We start from the raw sequence: 25,734 nt of genomic DNA, 5'->3' as shown, positions 1-25,734 counted from the left end.
CACTCACTGCTACTTGAAGCCTGAAGCCGTGTAGCCCTAGTAAAACTATCTTATTTTCATGAGAAATTTAAGTCCCCTCCCCGCAAACTCTCCCCCTCTCCCTTCACCCAGATCCCATGGGGCGCTGATGCAATGATTCTGTCTAAAGTCTGCTTTACATGATGGTGAAGAAAGAAGGCCCCTTGCTGCAGGGCAATCATCATATTATTTAAGAATCCATCACATTTTACTTGAAGCCTTGCAGAACTCTTCCACCTATTATCTCTTTATAGCAACCTTCTAAGGGAGGGATTTGCATCCCCATTTCACAGAAGAGGAATTGAGGCTGAGATGTGTCCAAGGTGACCCAGCTAGGAAATGCAAAGCTGGGACTGGAGCCCAGCTGACTCCCAGAGAAGCCAGGGACACACTGACAAGAGGAAGCTGATGCTAATGCTGGCAGAGGTGTCCAGGCCTGGCCAGCTGTTTCCATGGGAACTTAAACATCAGCACCAGCACCAGCGGGACTCTTAATTTTAAGACATGATGGCTCTTTGATTTAAAACTTCCCCAAGTAGCTGCCATCAGGAGATGGCTGGACGTTTTTCAGACAAGCGCCTCTTCTCCAGGTGTTCTTCAGAGCGGGCATCCTGGCCAAGCTTGAGGATATGAGGGACGAGCGTCTGGCCAAGATCATGACGTTGCTGCAGTGTCGACTTCGGGGTTTCCTCATGAGGGTCGAGTTCAAGAAGATGCTGGAACGAAGGTAGCACTCACAGACACCCACAGGGAAGGAGCACCACAGGCACACGAGGTGGTCAGCACCTACGGCTATACCACATGGTGGGAGAAGGGTGGATGCTCATGTCCTTGTCAGTGCCCAGAACCCCACTGAGGGGCTCTCTTAGTTTCCTGAGGCTGCTATAATTGAGTACCGCCCTCTGGGTGGCTTGAAACCATGGGAATTCATGCTATTCCCATGGTTCTGGAGGCCAGAAATCCAAGTCAAGGGGTGGACAGGGATATGTTCCTTCTGAAGCCTGGGTGGGGAGGGTCCTTTCTTGCTTCCTCCAGTCCTGGTAGCCCCAGGTGTTCCCTCGCTGCAAAGCTGTATCATGCCAATCCCTACCTATGTCTCCATTTGGGATTCTCCCTGTGGGGCCATGTCACTGTCCCCCTCTTTTCTTTTTTTTTTTTTTCATACCAGGGATTGAACTCAGGGGCACTCGACCACTGAGCCCCATCCTCAGCCCTGTTTTGTATTTTATTTAGAGACAGGGCCTCACTGAGTTGCTTAGCGCCTAGCGATTGCTGAGGCTGGCTTTAAACTTGTGATCCTCCTGCCACTGGGATCACAGGTGTTCACCACCACGCCTGGTTCATCATCCCTCTTTCTATAAAAACACCAGTTACCTTGGATTAAGGACCACCCTCCTCCCACATGACCTCGTCTTAACTAATTACATCTGCTCAGACCCTATTTCCAAATAAGGTCACATTCACAGGCACTGGGGGTTAGGGCTTCAGCATATCTTTTCGGGGGGTGGGGGGGGACACAATTCAACCACTAACAGAGAGCAACTGATACAAACCCTTCTCTCCCCAACCTACTGAGTCATGTTCACAGCCTTTGCCTTACTTGATCTATATGATGGCTCAGTAGGGGGATGTGGTAGGACCAGCACCCCCATTTTACAGATATGGAAACCAACGTCAGAGTGGTTAAGAAACTGGACCAGATACAGAATCAGAAACAGAACTCAGTGTTTCTCATTCCAAATCCCTACCCTTGGAATTTGTTTTTTTCATCATTTCCCTAATGTGGTCATTTAAAAATTGCTGGGTCAGTGGCAGTTGGCCTGTGGTTGACTCTGGCTCTTTGTGGTCATAGTATTAGTTATGAATTCCTGTTACCCACCAGCAGGTCCTCTGTGACCCTGGCTGAAGGCAAGGACACCTCAGTTAGGGGCCAAGAGGAGGGATGTTGACCCTCATACATATCAACAAATGGGGGAAGCCCTCAGAGAATGACAGTCTATTTGAATGAAGCCACAGAGGACAGGGAAAGGGTGGGTTCCAGAAACTTTGCAGATTAAACGGACTCAGAGACTAGTGGGTGATTTCTGATAAGAAAACTGAAGGAGGGAGAGTGCGGGAGTAAACCAGGGGTCTATCTCAGCCTCGAGCTCCGTCAGGGTCCACCTCACCTCTCCTAACCCATTGTGGGGCTTGGATCCCAGCCTGAGTCTTGCTGCCCCAGACCACGTAGGCAATGCTGGGTCTTGAGAAAGCACTTTAGTGTCTAGAGAAAATAAATCTATGGGCTTCTCTGCCCCAAACTTCTTGCCTGGGGAGACCAGGCCCTGACCCGTTTGAACTCATGAAATCCTGGATTTATTTTTCAGATTAAGCCTGAAAGTCATCCAGCGGAATGTGCGCAAGTTCCTGCAGCTGCGTTTGTGGGGCTGGTGGAAGCTATACAACAAGGTAAGGGCTGGGGGGCAGGACAGTGGAGCGAGCTGCTGCCTGGGACTGAAGAAGTGGGGGAAAGCTGGATCCTGGGCAGCGGTGCCCCTCGGGGAGGGAGGCCTGGAGGCTGCAGGAACAGCCTAAAAATGAGAACCTAAGAAAAATCATGCTGTGCCTTCCCACCTTCCATCTTATCCCTCTAAATAAAATCACTTAGGATGGAGAGAGCCCCCACCCACCCTATCCTACGCCACCCCAAAAGTAGTTTGAGTTATTAACCAGATGCCCCTAAGTATGTTGTGGCTATTTAAATCCTTTCAGTGAGTTCTTGGCCTCAGAACTTGAGGGAGCTCAGGAAATGATGGAATGAGACCTCACCCTTCCCAAGTTTTCCCAAGACAGTAGTGAGGGCATTGTGAGCAGCCAGGTGGCTCTCAACCCCCCGCAGGAGGTCACAAGCCATTCCACCATGTGGGAGTCCATTCATGTCTACTGTGGAGTCACCATTAAAAGGAGCATACCGGGGCTGGGGTTGTAGCTCAGTGTTGGAGAGCTTGCCAAGCATGTGTGAGGCACTGGGTTCAATTCTCAGCACTAATATAAATAAATAAAATAAAGGTCCATCAACAACTAAAAAAAAATATTAAAATAAAAAAAAGGAGCATATTACAGGACACAGTCGGGCATACATCCCAATGGCTTGGGAGGCTGAGGCAGGAGGATCACAAGTTCAAAGCTAGCCTTGGCAACTTAGCACAGCCCTAAGCAACTTAGTGAGACCCTGTCTCAAAATAAAAAATAAAAAAAAAAAAGAGCTGGGAATGTGGAGAGAAGCATCTTTGTAAGCTACATTTATGTATGTATGTATGTATTTACTGTACCAGAGATTAAACCCAGGGGCACTTAAGCACTAAGCCACATCCCCAAACCCCCCACCCCCGCTTTTTTTTTTAGTTGTATATGGACTCAATGCCTTTATTTGTTTTTATGTGATGCTAGAATTGAACCCAGTGCCTCACACTTGCGAGGCAAGTGCTCTACCACTGAGCTACAACTCTAGCCCAACCCTTTTTATTCTTTTTTTTTTTTTCAAAAAAAAAATATTTGTTTTTTAGTTGTAGTTGGACACAATACCTTTATTTTGTTTACTTTTATGTGGTGCTAAGGATAGAACCCAGGGCCATGCACGTGCTAGGCAAGTGCTCTACCACTGAGCCACAACCCCAGCACCACATCCCTTTTTATTCTTATTTTGAGACAAGATCTCACTTAAGTGGCTGAGGCTGGCCTCAAACTTGCAATCCTTCTGCCTCCAGAGCTCCTGGGATTACAGGTGGGCCACCATGCCCGGCTCAAAGGGTTTTTATGTAATGCTTGGATCCATCTCCTGCCCCTTACTATATGTGTCACCCTTTGGAAATCTAGATCAACAGCCTTTAAGGGTCCTCCTGTGCAGGACACAGTGACAACAGATGAGGAGGAGGCTGAGGCTGGGAGTTTCCCTGCTCCTCACTAATTAAATGTGACAGATCAAGGTCCTATTCTAATTAGTTTTTCAAAATCCTTTACTCTTAAGTGTTTTAACTAAGCTCTAATCTTATTTAACTAAGCCAGACAGGATGGGTCAATGTGTGTGAGGTGGGGGAGGCAACACTTGAGTCCATTTCCACAGATTAAAAAGAGTTGCATGGCTGCAGGTTGTGGTGCTTATGATGACCTCCAATGTGCACATGGCCACTGTGGCATCCCAGATCCCCACCTTTATCTGTTGTCTTCCCTGAGAGGCCATGCTGCCTGGCAAATCCATTTCCACAGCGTCTGACATACTTGGAAATGGATCTATTATGCTCCCTGGTGGCCTTTGTCCCTGGCTCTCCTCAGTATGGAATGAGCAGGAAGGGTAGAAGGGAGATCTTTGAGAGGTCCACACACTAACAGGACAGAGGAATATAGGTGATGCCACCTCAGGACCCTGGCACTCTGATGCAGGGTGAGAAGTGCCAAGGGAATTGAGAGGTCCAGATAGATGTCGTGGTGCAGGCCAACAGCAACTGCCCAACAGTAAAGAATGGCCAGCCCTACAGACATGGGGACAGCCAGCATGGGCCAGAGGCAGGGAATACCTGCAAGCCAACACATGGGATAAGCAGGAGCTACTATGTGGAAGGCCTGGGAGGCCAGGTTGAGAGTTGGGACTTTGTGTTATAAAGATGAAGCCGGGAGCAGCAAAGAGGGACACACAGAGAAACAAAGTGACAGAGAAACAGAAAGGATAGAGAGAGAATATGAGAGAAAGAAAGTATACAGAAGGTACCCAAAAGGCATAGCAAAGGTACACATAGGGGCACCTGGATAATGAGGAACATCTAACTTCATGTCTCTTGGGATTAAGGAGCATCCTAAAAATTGGTCCTAAAGGGCTGGGGATATAGGTCAGTGGTAGAAAGTTTGCATAGCAAGGATGAGGCCCTGGGTTCAATCCCTAGTACCAAGGGACGGGGGAGAATTGGTCCTAATCAAGTATGGGCCTTCTCTGTGGGGAGAGAGGTACTTTGTGGCAAGGAACTGGGACTGATAGCATCTGTAGAGAGGCACTGTTCCTGCAAAACTATAACCACAGTGGTGTTCTGAAGTCAAGTCTGAGGCAGACACAACATGACCCATCACCTAGGCCCCTGGCAAAGCCCACTCTCCTAACACTCTAGTGTTGCCTATTGCCCAGGTCAAACCACTCCTGAATGTGGCTCGACAAGAGGAGGAAATGAAGGCCAAGGAGGAGGAGCTGAGGAATGCCATGGCCAAGGCTCAGGAACTGGTAGACAAGGTCAAGGATCTGGAGGAGAAGACAGCCACACTCAGCCAGGAGAAGAAGGACCTCACCATCCAACTGCAGGCCGTATGTGGGGTCCTGGGGGTTGCTTCCGTCAGACCCAGGGAGGGAGAGAGAATGAGCTCTTTGAGAAGCTTTCCCTTCATTACAATAAACTCCACGGCCTTCTCTTTCCCTTCACTACATATCACCACTGATGCAACCACCAAAAAGTTTCCATGAATTATCTGCACACTCAGCCAGCTGGGCCCATTTCACTATGGGCCCTGCGCATGAAGACTGTCTATCCAGGAATGGTGACATGGACACATGACATGGACACACAGCAGGGGCAGCAGATACAATGGCAAAACATGACTGATTATGGGGAGCTTGAGCTCCCTTGACTTCCACACCACCCTGCTGAAAACTTAAGCTCCCCTGATAACCTCGGGTCTCAATAAAATGCAGATTCAGATGCAGCAGATCTTAGGCAGGGCCTAAATTTGCTTCCATAGGCTGAAAATATAACTCTGTGGTAGAACCTTGCCTAGCTTGTGTGAGGCTGTTGGGTTGATCCCCAGGACCACCAAGATATAAAGTTTTGCTTCCAGACCAAGCTATTGCTGCTGGCCCAGGAACCACATTCCTAGACAATGCTCTGTCGCATATCTCATAAAGAAGCTCAGAGACAGCCAGGCCCCTCCACTAACCCCCAGGGCACATGCCGAGGGTCAGGAGCCTGAGGCTTGTCCACTGTCTTGGGATAGCTCTTTGAGTCCCTGTGGGTAACTGGACTATGTTTGACAGGGACCCTTTCTTCCAACAGGAGCAGGAGAACCTGATGGATGCAGAGGAGCGCCTGACCCAGATGATGAAGTCCAAGATGGAGCTGGAGAGCCAGATCTCTGACATGCGGGAGCGGCTGGAGGAGGAGGAGGGCACATCAGCCTCGTTGAGCGCCAGCAAGCGCAAGCTGGAAGGGGAGCTGAGTGACCTCAAAAGGGACCTGGAGGGCCTGGAAACCACGCTAGCCAAGACAGAAAAAGAGAAGCAGGTGAGCAGCTTCCTGGGTTTATCATGCTCCTCTCAAGCTAGGGCACCCCTTAGCCCACTCACCTGCAGGGGCCACACCTAAAGTCCCCACAGTGACAATGCTGGGTGCCCTAGCCACTGGCCACGTGGGACTGTGTAACTTCAATGAATTTGAGAGGACTTAAACACAGCTGCGCTAGTCACCTTCCAAATGCTCAACAGCCACACAGTTAAGTGCTTCCATATTGGAAAGCACAGAGAACACTCCCATCATTGTAGAAAGTTCTTCAGGACAGAGAAGCTGAGTGAGGGACAGAGAGCTCTTCTCATAATGGTGACAAGGCCACCATTATGTTGGATATTCTGCCCAAACAAGCATTTTCTGCACCCCACCAGGTGCTCTACTGACTCCTGATGCCATCTATCTGGCCCTTGGCCCTGAGGCCCCCATCTTGCCCTGCAGGTGGGTGGGGTTCACAAGCTGGGTAAGGTGCAGTTGGCAGGACTGCAGGGCCTGAAGGGTCCTTGTTTCTAGTGATGTTCTCTGCTGATGCCCGAGGACCATGTTTGAGTAGAAGAGGGCTGAACTGTGATTTTCCCTGCTCCCCTCCACCCCTGACATCCAGCCTTGGGTGGGCTGGGACATGCCCCTGGTGTTGATATTTCCCAAACTCCCTGAAGACCCCAGGGTGCAGTCAGGCAGGTGGAGAGCTCCTTCTCTCCTCCCCACCGAGGCCATTTCCCACTTTAAGAACCCCTCTCTCTCCCTGCCTGTTTCCAGGCTCTAGATCACAAGGCCCGCACCCTGTCAGGAGACCTCTCCCTTCGTGAAGACAACATCGCCAAGCTCCAGAAGGAGAAGAGGGCCCTGGAGGAGCTGCACCAGGTGGGTGCCCCCTGCCCTTCTCCTTGGCAGAGCAAGTGGAGTTTGTCCAATACATTTTGCATATGGAGACTAGAGACCACCTTCAAATTCTGCCATTGCCGCCCCTCAGCTTGGGGCCTCGGGGAAAACAAGGCATCTCCCTAAGTCTTAATTCCCTCATCAGTGAGGTGGGTGTGGTTGCCTCCTGCTGCCTGCCTCCTAGGTTCATTCTAGGTAGGATGACTATTTAATTTGTCACTCAAACTAGGAGAGTTTTGAGAATGAAAGGGGGAACCATTAATTATCATGAGTCAGGTAGGTCTCAGAAACACTGAAGCTGTATGGAAATGCCCTGTGAGCTCTAAAGCCCCAGGGTCTTCAATATACCATGACAACGGCAGGCCACAAGTTCTTTAGGTCATGGGGGAGCCCCATTTTACCATCCCAAAGCTGCTGTTACAGAGGCTCCTGAATGCAGAGCCAGTGCTGACTGGCCACCAGTGCTGACCAGGGCACAGAGTGCCTCTGCAGACAGGGGAAAAGAGCAAGTCAATGCCCAGAGCAGACAGTGGAGCCGTATATTAACTGACACCATGAATCCAGTGCATGTTCCCGGAGCTCCTCTTCCTGCTGCCTCTCAGACTGCCTCCCATAGGCTGTGATTCTCAACCTATCAGACCCAGCGCCCCCTTTCATAACAACTATAATTGATCCTTGCTATTTGTGGTAGTTATGGTCAATAAAGTTACCACAAGCATCAGACTAGCAAATACAAGCCACCACTCCTAGGGGAAATGCAGGGTGAGCTGCTGTGAGCCTCTGGTCCTGATATTTTTGTCAACATAACACATACAATTATAACCAATATGTTACTTTGTTTTATGTGTTTTTGTTTTAAAATGTCTTATTTTGATACCATTCCTGACTCATTAATATCAAACCATGGCTAATATACTGCAGCTTAGGCCTGAACAAAGCTTACATAATTCCTGTGTTTTCTCTACAAGGCACTCTGAAGCCCTCTTCTGCTTAGGACACTAAGCAGACAGCACTGCAGAACTATGCTTGGAGCCATTTTAAACAAAAAGCAAACAAAAAAATATGGCACTCAGTGGAGCATAAAAATGACACTTCTTTACATTATGAGAGCTGAAACAAGGGCAGGTGTCACCTTGTTCAGCCACAGCTGGGAATGTGCACATTGGGCAATTCAAAATTTCCCCACTGTGTGCATATTTACAAATGACCCCAAGAGCTCCAAGAGTATTGATTTGTAATTACAGCTACATTTTAGCGTGTAGGCGAATGGGCAAAGGGGGGATCCGAGTACTGAGGCTCAAGTATATTTTGGAAAGCTCTCTTAGCTATCCTGAACTCAAAATTATAAATAACATATAACTCCAAAAAAAATCTATAGCATGCCCTTTGATATAAAGGAGAAATTAAGGGAAAGTAAATTATAATAAATAATGCACCTATCAATATGTAAAAGCTCTGGCAGATGGACCAGGAGGCATCTTTGATGGTTGCAGGCCACACAGGAGGATGTGCTACGAGTTGGCCACCAAGGTGCAGCGGCTGTCAGCGATATGGATTTTACAGAATTGGGAACAGTCCCTGGGAAATTCTTTGGAATAATAACAAATCCTCTCTCAGCTTCCATGGAAGATCATTCTTGAAAAATGACTAAATGAAAACGAGTGTTGAGTTACGTGTAAAGTGGGCTTGGGTTTTAGGTTTAGATGAATATAAATGGTTATTTCACTTAGGTGACTTCCTGGGTGGGACATCAGGCCTGTGAACTGCAGAATTGTTCTTTATGGGCCCAGATTGTCCGGAGGAAGATAGGATGTCCAGGAGGCCTGGAATCACCCAGAGACAAATGTCAGTGGAGACTCCAGTCATTGTGACAAGCAGAAGCATTGTATAGATTTCCAATGTCCCTTGGAGAACCAGGGCCTCCAATGACCCCCCTGAGAGCCACCTATGGTTGATGGTTGCTCAGGTCTGTCTTTCCTGGCCTCCCCCACTGCCCAGGAGCAGCCCCCAGTAGCTGTTCACTGAAGTCAACTCGAGTCTCCAAGGCCTGGGACCACATGGCTCAGAACTCATGACTAGAATCAGGTCTGCGCAGCCATTCTCGATGTGCCTCCTGGTACACAGGTATATATCTTTCTTTCTAGAAAACCCTGGACGACCTGCAAGCTGAGGAGGACAAGGTGAACCACCTGACCAAGAACAACAGCAAGCTGAGCACCCAGATCCACGAGGTAACACCCCCACTTTCTGAGGCTATTCCTACCCCTCAGGGCCAGGTCTATCCTGAGGAATAGGGTCCTTGTCTAGAGTGACACCTCTCCTAGGTGTAGGGGCCTTTCTGATGCTACAGCTAAGGGACTGCCCAGACTGCTTCCTTCTTGCAATCTAGCCTAAAAATCCCCTTTTCTACCTTCCCTTGCTTTTTTTTTTTTTTTTTTGACTCAATAGCTGGAAGATAATTGGGAGCAGGAAAAGAAAATCCGGGCAGAGGTAGAAAAGGCTCGCCGGAAAGCTGAGGGTGACTTGAAGATGACCATCGATAACCTCAATGAGATGGAGCGCTCCAAGCTAGACCTCGAGGAGGTGGTGAAAAAGTACGCCTACGCAGGCATTCATCTCCTCTGTGCCAGGCACTGTTCAGGGCCTCATGTATATGAATGAGTGTCCCAAGCATCTGCCACGTGCAGGGTCTGGGCCCAGCATGGAGGGCAGGCAAAGGTGTAGGTACTGCCCTGACTGCAGGGAGCTCCCAAACTCTCATAGTAAGTGCCTCTTGGGAACAGGAAAACAGACTAGAACCACTGCCCTGGGGCTGGGAGTTTCCATGGACACCAGTGAGCTTGCTCTTGAGGATAGCAAGGAGTCGAGAGAGTGTTTTATCAATATCACTCTGATGATAACATGGAGGACAGATGGAGTGGAGAAAATCTGGGGAGGAAAAAAAGTATGAGGCTACTGCAATGGTTCAGACAAGAACCTGAACCAAGTAAGTACCCAGAGGGAAGAAAATGTAGAGTTGGATGGCGAAAGATTTTAGGGAGCAGAATTTGGAGACTGTATCTTGGAAATGCATTTGACTAAAGTAACTTTAAAGCACCAGAGACAGCCAGGAGGAGCATGTGCAGCTAAATCTATATCTTGGCACATTTTCCCTGTGGCATTCCCAGGAGGTGCACAAGGCCTTGCCCATTTTCCTCATCCACTCAGTCCCAGGCATCCTAGTTTTCACATGCAACTCACACATCTGAGCACTTTATGGGAAGTTCTTAAGGGACAGTTTTCCCTAAAAAGGCAAAGCATCACTGTGGTTCTGGAGCCTCTCGAATGCAAGCTACACTAGAGCTGTCCAGCTCTGTCCCTAGAGCACAAAACAATGTCTGGCATAATAGATGCTCAATGAACATATGTGACAATAATAATGTGTGAATGGGTGAGTCAGTCAGTGAGTGAGCAGATTCTGAGGTCTGACTCCTCCATTGGGTGACACTGAAGGCCAGAGGTTGGGAGAGGAGTAGCTTCAGCCAGTCCAAGCCCTCCTCTGGCAGCCCAGGTCCCACTCTCTTGCTAGCTTACTGGGACCCTTTCCTCAGGAAAGCAAACCTTCCCTTGCAGGAGGGATATGGAAATAAATTCTGTCAACTCTAAATATGAGGATGAGCAATCTCTGAATTCCACACTGCAGCGGAAGCTAAAGGAACACCAGGTATGTCCAGGACCCAGAAGCCTGAACTCTCTGTTTGAAATGCACCCCTCTGCACTCTCTGCACTCTCTGTTCACATCAGCTAAGGAGGTTTCTTGAGGATCAAGACTGCCATGAAATCCTTGGAATTCGACTCCTGTTACCTCACTCAGAGTCAAATCCCCCTGGATCTTGCCACCTACTGTTCCCTGCCCCCCTGTCCAGCCATGCCAGCTCCTCACTGGGTCTTATATATAGCAGGCTCCCTCCTGCTCTGGGGCCTTTCCACTTGCCCCCTGTGCCCTGCATCTCTCTGCTTTGGACAGTGGCCATCAGATGCTCTTGTCCCTATTTCCCATTCTGCAAGGTTAGTTAGTTAACTTCTAACCTGCCCACCTTCCCCTACACCATCACCACCCTTATCTGTCTCACTGTGTCTTCTAGGCTCGAATTGAGGAACTGGAGGAAGAGCTGGAGGCCGAGAGGGCAATGCGAGCCAAGGTAAATGAAGTCCTTTGACATCTTCCCGAGTCAAAGGACCCAGTGCCAACCACACATCCAACCAAGAATAAAAACTCCTGCCCAGGAAGCCAACTGGGTGGGCAGGCATCAAGACCAGTTGTCTCTTGAGCACCCAGTACGTGCCAGGCACTGTGCTACAGAGCCACGTGTAGGATGACATGAAATACAAAGGTGCTGTGTGCGGTCCAGAGGTTGGTTCTGCCCGGGGCATTTGAAGCAGGAAACATTTGACTGCAAAGATTAGATTCACCAGGCTGATGCAGGAGGAATGTATAAGCAAAGGGAATAAAATCGCACCTGTTTCACAGGTACAAAGGTGTAGAAGGAGGAAGCATGTGTTAGGGACAACAAAAAGAATGGAGGCTTGGGGTAGGGATCCTGCAAAGGGGCTGAGGCCAGGATCAAAAGGTGCCTAAACTCTAAGTTCAGCCAAACTGGCTGGAAGTGGGGTGGGTCCTAATGCCCACCCAGGGTGGGGAGGATGAACATGTGGGAGGGCAGGCAGGGTGGAGGGCCCCCAAGAGCAGAACCCAGGCTCTCACACATGATTGCACTCTTTGCTTGGGGACAGGAGCTCTTGGTGGGTCTCAGCAGCACCACTGACTCTCACCCTAGGTGGAGAAACAACGCAGTGACCTGTCCCGGGACCTCGAAGACCTCAGCGACAGGCTGGAGGAGGCTGGAGGAGCCACATCTGCTCAGGTACCCGTATCTGGGGGCCTAGGAACCCCAGCCCTGCCTGCCTGCCTGCAGGGATTAAAAGCATTGGACTATGAGATGTGGGATAAAAATCAGTTCTTGCTGAATTTCTTGGACTAACTTGAGGAGAAACCAATTAATTAATAATAAAGGGCAAGCATGAAAGTCCCTGGTTCCATCTACTTGTGGTGGTATTTATGGAAGCAGGATATGGACTGGATACAGAGATCAGGTGTTTTAAATACAGTGCATTTATAGAAAAAGTGCAGGTGTTTTAAGTACAGTGCATTATTGAAAAAGTGCAGTTATACTGAGGTCAACAGACCAGGAGACCCCACACACCACTGTGCTTTACCATCACTGGAGGGCTAAGCACACGTTCCCTGTTGTTCCAGACTCTGAGTCCACTTCTTCACCAGCCTGGCCAAGTCCTCTGTAAGGGAGGGTGCATGCTCATAACTGGTGCCTAGCTGTGCCCAGCCATGTTTCAACCTGGTAGGAAACAAAATCATCTTAGATGCTTGATTGACCTGGCATTGATGAAGGGATACTTCTACCACTGTAGGGAAGGGTTAAGAGAACAATAGGGTGCTGAGGTCCCAACACTAGCAACAGTGGCCCTTTACTTCTCCAAAGAGATGGCAGGAAGCAGGGTTATGGGGCCTTTGGAAGCTGGATCCTGGGAGGAAGGGTTGTCTGGTGGGAGGTGGATGCTGAGGGGTCTGGGTAGAGAATGAATGCAGAAGTTGGGTAGATGAGGAATAACCAGCACCCAGGAACACTGGTCAAGATCAGAGCTCCTCCAACTCTGGGGCATGTGGATCACTGGAATCTCATTCAAACATAGATTCTCGTTCCAAAGATTCTAGTTCCCATTTCCCATGAGTTCCTAGGCAATGCTAATGCCCCTGGCTATGGTCTGCACTTGGAATGGGGAAAGCTCTAGAAGTTACACAGAGGTGAAGGGGAGAAACAGTCAAGTTCAGGTGCTGTCTTCGTTAGTCTCCTTGAGCCGCTGTGACAAAGGATTACAACTGGCTGGCTTAAAAACAATGAAATGAATTCTCTTACAGTTAAGAGACCGGAAGCCTAAAATCAAGGTGTGGGCAGGGCTGGTTCCTTCTGGAAGCTCTGGGGATAATCTGTTCCCCACCCCACCCCCACCCCCCCCCACACACATAGACCAGCCAGCTGTGCTTGGTGCACCTGACAGGATGCATCACTACAATCTGCCTTTGTCATCCCGTGGCCTCCTTCCCTATGTCCCTCTGGTCCAAATTTCCCGCTTCTTAAAAGGAATTAGAACCCACTGTGATCCAATATGACACCTTAACTAATGCGTCTGAAAAGAGCCTATTCCCACATAAGTGCACATTCAGCGGTTCCTAGGGTTAGGTTTTGAATCTATCTTTGTGTGAAACCCAGTTCCACACACAACACTGTCTACACAAATCCTCAGAGCAACCCTGGAGAGGCTAAGGGCTGACATTTCCACCAGGACTTTCCTCTAGTGGGGTGTAGGAATATCAGGGGACTGAGAAGCAGATGGACAGTGGCCAGGACAGTTCTGCTAAGCTCTCCTCCTCTTCTGACACCAGATCGAGCAGAACCGCAAGCGGGAGGCTGAGCTGCTAAAGCTGAGGCGGGAGCTGGAGGAGGCGGCCTTGCAAAGCGAGGCGACAGCCTCCACGCTGCGCAAGAAACACACGGACTCCATGGCTGAGCTGACGGAGCACGTGGAGAGCCTGCAGAGGGTCAAGTCCAAGCTGGAGAAGGACAAGCAAGTCATGAAGGCTGAGATCGACGACCTCAATGCCAGCGTGGAGACCATACAGAAGTCTAAGGTGATGTAGGCCCCCTCCCAGAGGTACCCCTTCACTTGGGGATGCTGTGGAGGGAAACTGATCACAGAGCCCCCAGATGGCGTTTAACCACCTTGGCCAAGTTGTAAAGTGGGGATGATAACAACAATCTCTACCTCATGGGGCTATATTAGTGCCTGGTACTAAGAAATGTGCTAGTATGCCGGGTGCTATGGCGCATGCCCGTAATCCAAGCGGTTCGGGAGGCTGAGGCAGGAGGATCGCAGAGTTCAAAGCCAGCCTCAGCAAAAAGTGAGGCACTAAGCAACTCAGTGAGGCCCTGTCTCTAAATGAAATACAAAATAGGGTGGGGATTTGGCTCAGTGGCCGAGTACCCCTGAGTTCAATCCCTAGTACCATACTAAAAAAGAAAAGAAAAAAAAATGTACTAGTACAATTTTTATTACATTAGTATTACTATGTTCTCAAGGAATTGGAGACTAGTAGGAGTAATAAGACAAACGCCTACATTGTCACAATTCAAAGGCAAAATGTGAAATAAGCCATTCAATATGCGTTTATTGAGCATCTACCATGTAAGAAACCCTCTTGTGATACCAGAGAGTCGGGGCTCTGAAGATAAGCAAAGATGATGCCCCAGGAGACCTTGTCCCAGACAACTACACTGTCTCTAAATTTCAGATGCTCACAAGGTGTCTTTCTAGTACCCATTTCACCTACCGACCCAGAGTTAATGCCAGTGTTTTCCCTTAAGTTAGCCCACAGCACTTTCTTGTTGGTTATGGTCTGCAGGAGTCCAGAGGAGCTAGGAAAGGGAAATGAACCAGAGAGTGAATGGCTGTGTGCCTACCCAAAGGGCTCTGGGTTTAGGTTGGTAGAAAATGGCAATTTTCTATCCCCATTTGATAGAAATAGGACATTCTTTGAGTATCAGGCAGGTGGCCTAGGAGGCCATGCAGGAGAAACATGACAGAGGGCAAAAGTTCAGGGGGAAGCAGGGGGCTCTTCTCCACTGAGTTCATTCTTTCTGAGCAGCTGAACGCCGAAGCCCATGTCCGAAAGCTGGAAGACAGCTTATCAGAAGCCAACGCCAAGGTGGCCGAGCTAGAGAGGAACCAGGCAGAAATAAATGCCATTAGGACCCGCCTCCAAGGTGAGCATGCTTTTCCCTGCAGCTCCCAAAGGAGCTGTGCATGGAAAGAAATTGGGATCCTCAAGAGGACAGAAAGAAGAATGCCCGGTCTTCTCCCCAGAGCCTTCTTGGCTTTGGAAAATTCATATCCAATCCCCTTGTGTATGATGAGACAGGAGATTTCGTTCCTATCTGCTGAGTATTCCAAGTAACATCTTTACAGTGTAAACCAGGGGACACTATTTAAAGACTTTTCCTATCTGCTCTTTCACTTACCCAGTGACAGCAGCAAGAGGGACATTAATATTGATGAAATACAATTCTCAAACACTTAAAACAGGGTCCACATACTAGTATAAAGTGAACACGTGTCAAGGATTTATTTAACTCATTATTGAAAAAATCAGAAAAATGCCACTTTGAAGAGCAGAGATTTATGTCGCCAACTGGGAAAGAGATGCTAAAATAAATTTGCTAAATTAGATGTAAAAAGGTTAATGTCCTATAGGATAATAATACTATAGGCCTCTGGGATTGTTTAGTTTTGTTTTCTTCTCTATCAGAAGAAATCCTTTGCATCTCTATGACAAAAATGATTTTCAGTTTATCAATATACAAATTAACATCTAACTTTGCAGAGGCTGCGTTCTAATCGGGGTTAAACAGTCAAATGAAGGTGAATTTCCTTGAAGAACTAAATCCTTCTGCCCAATGCCATGGCATACACCTGTAATCTCAGCTAGGAGGATTGCAAGTTCAAGGCCAGCCTGGGCAACTCAGCAAAACCCTGTCTCAAAATAAAATTTTTAAAAGAGCTGGGACTGGGTGTGGGGGTGCATGTCTGTAATCCCAGTGAGTCAGGAGGCTGATGCAGGAGGATAGCAAGTTTGAGGCCAACCCAGGCAACTTCACAAGACCTTGTCTCAAAGTCAAAACAAAAAAAGGAGGGCTGGGAATGTGGGAGAACATTTTCCTAGCATGTATGAGACCCTGAGTTCAATCCCCAGTACTGCCAAGACAAAACATTAAGTCCCCCTCAGTGGGCTTGTTAAATTGTGCTCCAGTGGGACATCAAGAGAACTTGAAGGTCTTCTTTGACCTTATTTCCTGAATTCTGAATATTTTTTATATAGTCCCGGGGATTGAACCCAGGGCCTCACACAGGCTAGGCAAGCACTCAACCACTGATCTACATCACCAGCCCTTTTTTATTGAATTCTGAGACAGGGTGTCCCTAAGTTGACCAGGTTGGCCTTACACTTATAATCCTCCTGCCTCAGCCTCTCAACTCACTGAGATTCCAAGTGTGCATCACCATATCCAACCTGGATACTTTTCAAAATAAATACTTCCATTTGATTAATAAGAAAAGTGAGATGAAGTGAGTTACAGAATAGAACTAGAAATACTTCTCTTTATCTCATGAACTTCTTGGTCTCTGGCTCCGTAGTCATTCCACAAATGATGGGAGAGTAGGTTATAGGACAGTGATGAGTACATGGTAAAAACTAAATACTCTGTCTTGCTTTTTTCACCAAATTCCTTTGCTGTATCTCCTATCAGACAGACCTGGGGACTAGTCCCTTAGATATTGGCAACCCCTGGGCCCTTCTGCCCTCCTGGACTCACCCTGGGCGACTGGCATGGTGCTTCTCTGTGCTCCCCATTCTGGTTCAGTTGGCCAAGCTACCATGTTTGTTGGGCACTTGAGCAGCAATGCCTTAGGAGACTTCAGATCTGGTTGAGGAACAAGTTTACCAGTTTTTCATTCATTATTTCTCCCATTCCTTTCTCACCCAGCGGAAAATAGTGAACTGAGCAGAGAATATGAAGAATCGCAGAGCCGACTCAATCAAATCCTACGGATAAAAACATCTCTGACATCCCAAGTGGATGATTACAAGAGACAGCTGGATGAAGAGTCAAAGGTTTGTTGAGGGGTTGGGTTAGTAGTGACAGAACTACTTCCTTAAAGAAAGTTATAGGTTATGAAGATGCAGAAGGAACACAAAGAACATTTTACACAATAGCAAGTGAAAAATTTAACTACAAAACTATAATATGTGATGTGTACAACTAAATGAGATTACATATCCTCGGGGACAATAATTAGAAGAAGGAAAATAAAGCCCTGGTGGCTTTTGCTGTGGGATCATGTGTCTTTCCCGCCCTCTCTCTGCAGTCACTGTTAATGCAATGTTATGTAGAGCTAAGTGACGGTCCTGGAGCCTATACTGGCCCCCCAGGGGCAGTGACAGGCTCATCCCCGCATCATCCCCACAGTCTCGCAGCACAGCTGTAGTGAGTCTGGCCAACACTAAGCACGACCTGGACCTGCTAAAGGAGCAGCTGGAGGAAGAGCAGGGAGGCAAGTCGGAGCTGCAGCGCCTCGTGTCCAAACTCAACACTGAGGTGACCACCTGGAGGACCAAATATGAAACTGATGCCATCCAGAGAACTGAGGAGCTGGAGGAGACCAAGTGAGCATCAGCCTGGGATGGGAGAGCCAGGAGGGCTGGGTGTGGTGGCTCATGGCCTGTCACTGCTGAGGACAGTGCCAAGCCCAGGAGAAGGAAGTCCATGGGCTCCTGGAAAGGGAGGACAGTGTCTGGACAAAGGAACCCATCTATGCTCTCAGTGGGCTATCTGCTGCATGCATTGCCAGTCCTCAGGGTTCACCTGTAATCAGGACTATCTACCTGTGTTCTCTGCTTTGATGCATCCAGGTTGCCTGCAGGGGCTTCAGGAACCAGGGCTCTAGTTTCAGGCAGGACTCAAGCATCTGCTCAATCTGCTCAAGCATCTCGGGTCTTGCTAAATGCACGCTCCCATGCAGTGGGCTGGGCTGATGTTGGAAGGACACTCAGTGGCAAAGGTTTCCCCTCTGTGGGCTCACCAGCTTGGTAGCAAATGTTCTCAATTCCTTTGAATTTTCTTCCTTATTTACTAAGTAGAGAAGTGGATACCATGCTTAACAGCCTGGGCTAAACCAAATCTCAATACCTAAGCATCCATCTCTGCCTGAAACCCTCTCCCCAGGAACTCCCAGGGTCCCAGCTCCCTTTCTTGAGGTCTTTGCTCCTCTATCCTCTTCCCAAAGAGCCTCTCCTGACATCTCATTTAAAAATCGTAGTCACCCCTCACCTTCTATCTGTCCCCTTTCCTGCTTTATTCCTCTCTATAGCACTCAAGTTCTACGTGTGATATAACATTGCAAGTTTCATGAGGGCAGGGATCTTGGTCTGGATTGCATATTCTCAGAACAAAATAGGGGCAAAAAAAATATCTGTTGAATGAAGAAGTGAATGGACAGTGACCGCTCTCCTCTAAACACTCCTCCGCATCTGCATCTCTTCCCACATTGACACCAGAACTCAGTGCCATACAACCCTGCCCCCAACAATGTGAGGCCATGCCTGTGGGCTCCTAGGTTTCCTTGATGACACCTCTGTCCCTCATCCACAGGAGAAAGCTGGCTGCCAGGCTCCAGGAAGCAGAAGAGGCAGCTGAAGCTGCCCAGGCCCGGGCTGCCTCCCTTGAGAAAAATAAACAGAGACTCCAGGCAGAAGTCGAGGACCTCACCATTGATTTGGAGAAGGTTAGAGGGTCAAACGCTCAAAGGCTGCGTGTTTACGGGGCAGGTGGCCCATAGCAGTATTGGGGCAAGACTGCCACATGTCTGGGGATATCGGGAAGAAACTCATGGCCTAAGAGGGTGGAACACAGATCCTGTCTTCAGTAGTGCACTGGACACAGCTCCTGTTGGAGTACCTGTTTATAAACTGAGACCTGAGGTCCTAACACTCAATAAGCCACAGCATTTTCCCTCAGTTTCTGCAGGGGCTTGGTTCCAGGACCTCAGAGGATACCCAAATCTGTGGGTACTCAAATACATTACTTAAAATGACATAGCATTTGCACATCCTCTCTAGATTACTTATCATAACGGATGCAATGCAAATGCTATGTAAATAGTTGTTATATTGTTTTAGGGAATAATGACAAAAAAAGTGTCTAGTACAGGTGCAATTTTTTTTTCAAATATTTTTGATTCATGATAGGTTGAATCTGCAGACACAGAACTCAAAGGTAAGGAGGACTGACTGTATTAGATAGATAGGTCCAAGAGAAAGGTCAGATTTGTCCCCAAGGTTACATAATACCCCTTTCTTCTTCCTTCTTATGCAAACCATATGCTGCACACCTTGTGTAGCTAACTATTTCATTTTGCATTCTTGGTTCATGCTGATATGCTGTCTTGAGCTGAATTAAATTAGATTTCCATTAGCACACACCTCCCTGATCTTGGTCTAAAAAGGACCTTGAATCATGCCAGCTGGACCACGTGCAATTGGTTCAGAAAATGTGGCCATTTCCAGTAGCTACTAGGAAGCTCACATCCACATGAGAGGCTCCAGAGAAAAATCCTAAACCATCTCCACCTTGCCCCAGGCCAATGCTGCAGCAGCTGCCCTGGACAAGAAGCAGCGAGTGTTTGACAAGATGCTGGCCGAGTGGCAGCAAAAGTGTGAGGAGCTGCAGGTGGAGGTGGACAGCTCACAGAAGGAGTGCCGCATGTACATGACAGAGAGCTTCAAGATCAAGACCGCCTATGAGGAGTCCCTGGAGCACCTTGAGTCAGTGAAGAAAGAGAATAAGACCCTGCAGGGTAAGTCTGAGGGTGGGCAGAGCGGGTGGGCCTGCAGGGATGGGGACAGCCAGAGCCCCTTCCTCCTGTGTACATCACCGGCTTGAACATAGGTCTGGCACATTGTAGGTGCCTAATAAGTGTTTGTTGATTGGCTAGCAAATACCTTCTAGAGGCACTTGAGAATGTAACTTTAGGAGAATCACGTAAGCTTTCTGTGCCTTGGTTTCCTCATTAATAAAATAAATAGATAATACTACTTCATTGTGAGGTTGTCACTATAGAATAAAATAAATGTATGAATTCTTAACTCCAAAGAGCAGCTGACACAAATAAGAGCTCAAAAGATTTTATGTTTTGAGCCCTTACATGTATCATATGTAAACATACATACGTGTGTGTGTGAGAGAGAGAGAACATGTGCTGGGAGTCAAACCCAAGGTCTTGCATATGCTAGGCAAATACTCTACCACTGAACTACAACCCCAGCTTCATATACATTTATGAAATATAGGACCCTCAGGCTAGAATTCCATTCCATTAGATATTGCTTTTAAAATGTTGGCTGTCTTTTGCAAATCATTTTGACATATAAAGATTTGACTGAGTCATTATTTGTGTGTGTGTCATAGGCACACATTTCTAACAAACCCAATTGTGCAAGAGACGTCACTCTTTATATTAAAGAACTGCTTTTAGGCCCCTCGTTCTAGGGAACAACAAAAAACAAATCTTGGTCGTTGCAGGATTTCTTGATTAATTTTGGGTTCCCTAATCTGCTTTCTTCCTTGAGTTGTATCTTAATTGCATGTGATAAAGGGTCACTACAATGGAGGGTAAAGGCAGATGATGTCAATGGTCCCCAAACCTGCCCAAGGTGCTATGAGTCCCTCTCAGGAGATCTCTCTGCTTAGAGAAGAGAATCTTGAGAATCATGTGTTTGAGCTGGAAGGGCTCCATTGTCTTAACCTCAAAAGTAAAGGACTTGATCATAAATACATGAGGTAAGGATTAGGGAGCTGAACCAAATAAAGGCAGCCTGGGATAGGAGAGCAAAATCAATAGGAGTGGGGTGATGGTCAAGCACTGGTTCAGCCAATAGATCCAGGCCCCCCTTACTCACATACAGATGATGAAGCTCCCTGGTAACCTGGGGGTTAAGAGCAGAGAAATATGTACCTCACTGGCAGATGAAGCCCATGTGCGACCATATCTTGAGAAGTAGTCCCAGCCTGGTGGCAGCCAGGGAAGAGAATGGCTGAGCAGCCTGCTGGGGTCGAGAGGTTGTGACGCAGCACACAACTCCTCACGGTCCCATGGCAGTGCAGTGATGTTCAGGGGACAGCCATGGCATCCAGAGATATAACACAGGACTATGTGAGCCACGGACTTGTCATTAATGCCAGCCCAGGTGGACTGCAACAACTGAGACTTAGATGACATCCTCTCCAAAAGCCACCTGGAACGTAGAACCCCAATCTTGGATTAAGAGAGCTTTCTCTGTACTCCAGGAGACATCATCTAGAAGTTGAGTTGTGGATGAGTCAAGACAGTTGTATTTCTTGAACATCTTTGGTCATAGGCCTAGATCTTTACCTGCCCCAAGGTGCAGTGTGTTCCCAGGAGTTCCTCTGGGTAGGCGACTGAGGGGAGGAGATGGGAAAAGGCTCTAGTACTCCCCAGTGGGTTTTTTGTAAGTTGGTTTTGAGCACCAGGTAGGACTCTGAGAAAGGAAGACCTAGTGTGTAGGACTAATAGGCCTTAGCAGGGGGAGTCCCCTGGGCCTTGGCTCCTCATCTGTAAAACGAAGAGCTTGAATCCAGTGTTCTACAGTGTCCAAACCCTGATATTCCATGAGTCTGTGATGTGAAGAAAATTGCTCTTTCTTTGATTCCAAGATGCTAGGATTATCTGCTTCTCACCTATGTGATGCCAGGACCCTGGATTCTAATGATCTTTGTTTACCTCATTCACATGAATATTCTTTTCTCAGAGGAGATAAAGGAGCTCATTGATCAGCTGGGTGAAGGAGGGCGGAGTGTGCATGAGTTACAGAAGTTGAAGAAAAAACTGGAGATTGAGAAGGAAGAACTTCAGGTGGCCCTGGAAGAAGCTGAGTCTTCCCTGGAGGTAACCATGTGGTATCACTTGGAGCTGGACCCTTGGCCAGGGACTGCACACCTTCTTGGCCAGGAAGACTGATGGTTATATTCCTGGTAGGTTGAAGAGAGCAAAGTGATTCGGATTCAGCTGGAACTGGCTCAGGTTAAAGCTGACATAGACCGGCGAATCCATGAGAAAGAAGAGGAATTTGAAGCTACAAGGTATGGGATCTGATTGGGTGGGAAGCTGACTTTAAGCAGGGTGCTGAGTGAAGTCTGAAAATCTGGGTCTCTGCCATCTATTAATGTGACCTTGGTCAGTTTAGGTGAACCTCAGTTTCCTCATTTGTTAAATGGGAGTAATGGTGGTACCCTACACTGGTGGCCCTGTCTGGTTTACAAACACTTTAAGAACAAACTAGCTTAGCTACAAGGGCTAATAATGCTGCATATCTGTTGTGTGCTTACTAGCCATTTATATAACTTTTGGGGGATAAATGTCTAATTTTTTCCCATTTTGAAAATTGGTTTATTTGAGTCAGGCACAGTGGTTAACACCCATAATGCTAGCAACTTGGGAGGCCTAGGCAGGAGGATCCAAAGTTCAAGGTCAGTTTGGGACACTTATTAAGACCCTGTCTTAAAATTAAAAAAAAAAAAAAAGTTTTTAAAGGGTTTGGGATGTAGCTCAGTGGCAAAGTACCACTGGCTTCAATTCTCAGAACCAAAAATTTAAAAATAAATAAATAAAATAAAAATTGGGTTATTTGTACTTTTATTGTTGAGTTTTTAAGAGTTCTTTGTATCAGGGATGGGTATATAGTTCAGTTGGTAGAGTACTTGCCTAGCATGTACAAGGCTGTGGGTTCAATCCCCAGCACTGCCAAAAAGAAAAAAGAAAAAGAAAAGAGTTCTTTGTGTCTTTGGGATACTAGACTCTACCAAATATGTATTTATAAATATTTTCTTACAATCCATGGGTTATATTTTCACTTTTTTTTTTTTCCTATTACTGGGTATTGAATTCAGAGGCACTTTACCATTGAGGTACATCCCCCACCCTTTCAAAGTTTTTTTTTTTTTTTTTTTTTCTTGAGATAAGGTCTCACTAAGTTTCCAGCTGTTTTTGAATTTGTGATCTTCCTGCCTTCATCTCTCAGGTCACTGGGATTATAGGTGTGTACCACCATGCCCAACTTATCTTTTCACTTTCTTGAAAGTGGTTTTTTTTGAAGTTTTTGTACTTTGAAAAAGCTCTAGTAATCTATTTTTTTCTTTGGTCACTTGTGCTTTAAGGGTTATATTTAAAGACCCATTGCCTAATTCAGTCACAAAGATTTATGCCTATATCTTCCTCTAAAGAGTCTTTTAGTTTTAGGTTTTATAATTAAGTCTTTGATCCATCTTGAATTCATTTTTTAATATGGTGTGAGGTAGGGATCCAACTTCATTCCTTACATGTGGATGTCCAGTTATGCCACCACCATTTTTTAAAAGACTTCTCTCACCATTGAATGGTCTTGGAATCCTTCTTGAAAAAGAATTGACCATAAGTGTGAGTTTACTTCTAGATTTTAAATTCTATTCCACTTGTGTATATGTTTATCCTTATAACAGGACTGTACTGTCTTATTATTATTTTGTAATAAGCTTTGAAATTAGAAATTATGAGCCCTATAACTTTATTGCCTCATAACAATAGTAAGTCTTTTGATCCGTGAACATATATATCTTTCCAATTATTTAATTTTTTCAACAATATTTTGTAGTTTTTTCTGTATTTATTTTTTTTAACTCACTATTTTATTCACTTTTGCAAATATCTTGATATTGTGTCCAATATCTGGAAACTGAAAGCCCACAGGTTGGGGATCTAAAAAGGGAGGTGATAGAATCTTTACATTCTAACCACTTACTTGCTGTGATTCAACATGTATTTATTAAACACCTCAATTACTTCCTCTGATCTCCTCCTATAAAAGGAGATTAATGAGACTTATATGAAGGTTTTATAGAAATATTTGAGTTGATTACAATAAAAATATTTATTGGTTATACACATTAAATACCACCAATTAATAGTTTTGGTGTGCATGTATATGTGGGATACTGGGGATTGAACACACATACACACGCACACATGCTGGGTAAGTGTACAACCACTGAGCCACTTCCTTGCCCCATGACTATTGTTTGTAAAGAAAGATGCAAACCTGACTGTTTGGCCAAAGCCCACATCTTCTAATGGAAAAACCAAGGACTTTAGCCTCTGGATTTGAATCATGATTCTATTGAGGGGGAAATGGGTGGACTTTAACATACTTTTACTATCTTGGAGCCTGGGTTTCCCTGAAGGTCTAGTTTGCATGGTAAATGAATTGAGATCACACAAGACACATAGTAAATGTTAGAAAATATGACCCTCCCTTCCTTTCCCCAAAGCATTGTACTCCCCCATTTAAATGTGTTAAGGTTTTGTTTAATCTCACAACATGGTGGACATATCCATCCTTATGTTCAGAGACAGTTTATCTAGGGAGGTTTGGCACAGACTGAGCAGTGGGCACATTATGCCAAGGTCTTCTTCTCTTCTTGTACTTACAGGAAGAACCACCAACGGGCCATCGAGTCCTTGCAGGCCAGCCTGGAGGCAGAGGCCAAGGGCCGGGCAGAGGCACTTCGGCTCAAGAAGAAGATGGAAACAGACCTGAATGAGATGGAAATCCAGCTAGACCATGCTAACAAGAACAATAGTGAACTCGTAAAGACACTGAAAAGACTGCAACAGCAAATCAAGGTAAGCAATCTGAACGACGAGGGATTAATCCCAAAGCAAGCATCATTGGTCAAGATTGAAGCCTTCAGGGAGCTAGCTTCATGTGTCTTCAGCAAGGATAAAGGCATGAGAGTGAGCATGCAGTCTAGGGAGCAGGAGACTTGGGAACTGTTTCTCCAACAGGAGCCCTTCTCCACCAAAATTCATATTCTGGACAACTGGAAAGTGGGAGGAAAGGAGGGAAACATAAAGTTGGGACTGTCTGAATTTTAAAAATCATTTTTGACTTACTATAAACAATTTCAATTATAGAAAAAATAAGGAATAATGAACACCCAAATGACCACCACTCACCTTAGGAAAGAAACACAAATAGAGCTGAAGGCCCTTTTATCACCCTCCATCATGAGAGCTAGTCGTTAAAGCATACGGAGCTGGACCTATGTATCCAGCACTTGTTACTGGGTACCTGCCCACCCAGGCACTATTTTAGGTATGAGAGGTAGAAGAGTAGACAAGAAAGAAATCATCCCTGCAGATAGACAATAAACAATAAATAAATAAAACTATAGCATTTAAAAATGGCAATAAGTGCCTTGGAGAAAGAAGAGGGCAGAGGAAGGGAGCCAAAATTAGCCAGTCAGAGTGTAATTTTCCAAGGTTGTCAGAGAAGGCTGCCTTGAGAGGGCCTTCCCGGAAACATCAGGTGCTCTGCCATAGGAATGCCCCGAACTTACATTGTCCTTTTGATGGACAAGTCTCTGGACCACACTGTGAACTTCCTGAGATACCTGTATCTCACTCTCTCCCTGTGGCCTCACCTTCAGTCCCTGCCCCAGCTTTCTGCCTAACCTGGTTCTCAAATGTGATGGTGCCCTCGTGGTCCAGCCCCAGCTCATAGCAGAGCCAGAGGAGGCTCAGGCTGGGTCCTTTGGCCCTCCAGGACCTACAGGTCCAGATGGACGAAGATGCCCGGCAACACGAGGAGCTGCGGGAGCAGTACAACCTGCAGGAGCGGCGCCTGAGCCTGCTGCAGACGGAGCTGGAGGAGGTGCGCTCGAGCCTGGAGGGCAGTGAGCGCTCTCGCAAGCTGCTGGAGCAGGAGGTGGTGGAGATCACCGAGCGGCACAACGAGGTCAACATCCAGGTAGGACAG

General features: G+C 46.9%; 1 protein-coding gene across 1 annotated transcript in view; it reads left to right on the top strand.

Moving 5' to 3' along the window:
- The window catches only part of Myh16 (myosin heavy chain 16), a 54,646-nt gene that overhangs the window by 24,310 nt on the left and 4,602 nt on the right, over positions 1-25,734 (top strand). Inside the window, exons 19-38 of the mRNA XM_027953256.2 lie at positions 609-745; positions 2,385-2,466; positions 5,171-5,344; positions 6,087-6,314; positions 7,074-7,178; positions 9,341-9,427; positions 9,645-9,790; positions 10,809-10,899; positions 11,321-11,377; positions 12,014-12,100; positions 13,696-13,941; positions 14,956-15,073; positions 16,853-16,980; positions 17,336-17,532; positions 18,518-18,650; positions 19,505-19,721; positions 21,694-21,830; positions 21,921-22,024; positions 24,407-24,599; positions 25,522-25,725. Of these exons, the coding sequence (XP_027809057.1) occupies positions 609-745; positions 2,385-2,466; positions 5,171-5,344; positions 6,087-6,314; positions 7,074-7,178; positions 9,341-9,427; positions 9,645-9,790; positions 10,809-10,899; positions 11,321-11,377; positions 12,014-12,100; positions 13,696-13,941; positions 14,956-15,073; positions 16,853-16,980; positions 17,336-17,532; positions 18,518-18,650; positions 19,505-19,721; positions 21,694-21,830; positions 21,921-22,024; positions 24,407-24,599; positions 25,522-25,725 (2,871 nt within the window). The remainder of the gene's footprint in view (positions 1-608; positions 746-2,384; positions 2,467-5,170; positions 5,345-6,086; positions 6,315-7,073; positions 7,179-9,340; positions 9,428-9,644; positions 9,791-10,808; positions 10,900-11,320; positions 11,378-12,013; positions 12,101-13,695; positions 13,942-14,955; positions 15,074-16,852; positions 16,981-17,335; positions 17,533-18,517; positions 18,651-19,504; positions 19,722-21,693; positions 21,831-21,920; positions 22,025-24,406; positions 24,600-25,521; positions 25,726-25,734) is intronic.

This window comes from Marmota flaviventris, chromosome 19, assembly GCF_047511675.1.
Source record: "Marmota flaviventris isolate mMarFla1 chromosome 19, mMarFla1.hap1, whole genome shotgun sequence".
NCBI lineage: Eukaryota > Metazoa > Chordata > Mammalia > Rodentia > Sciuridae > Marmota > Marmota flaviventris.
This window is presented reverse-complemented; position numbering and strand designations above follow the sequence as displayed.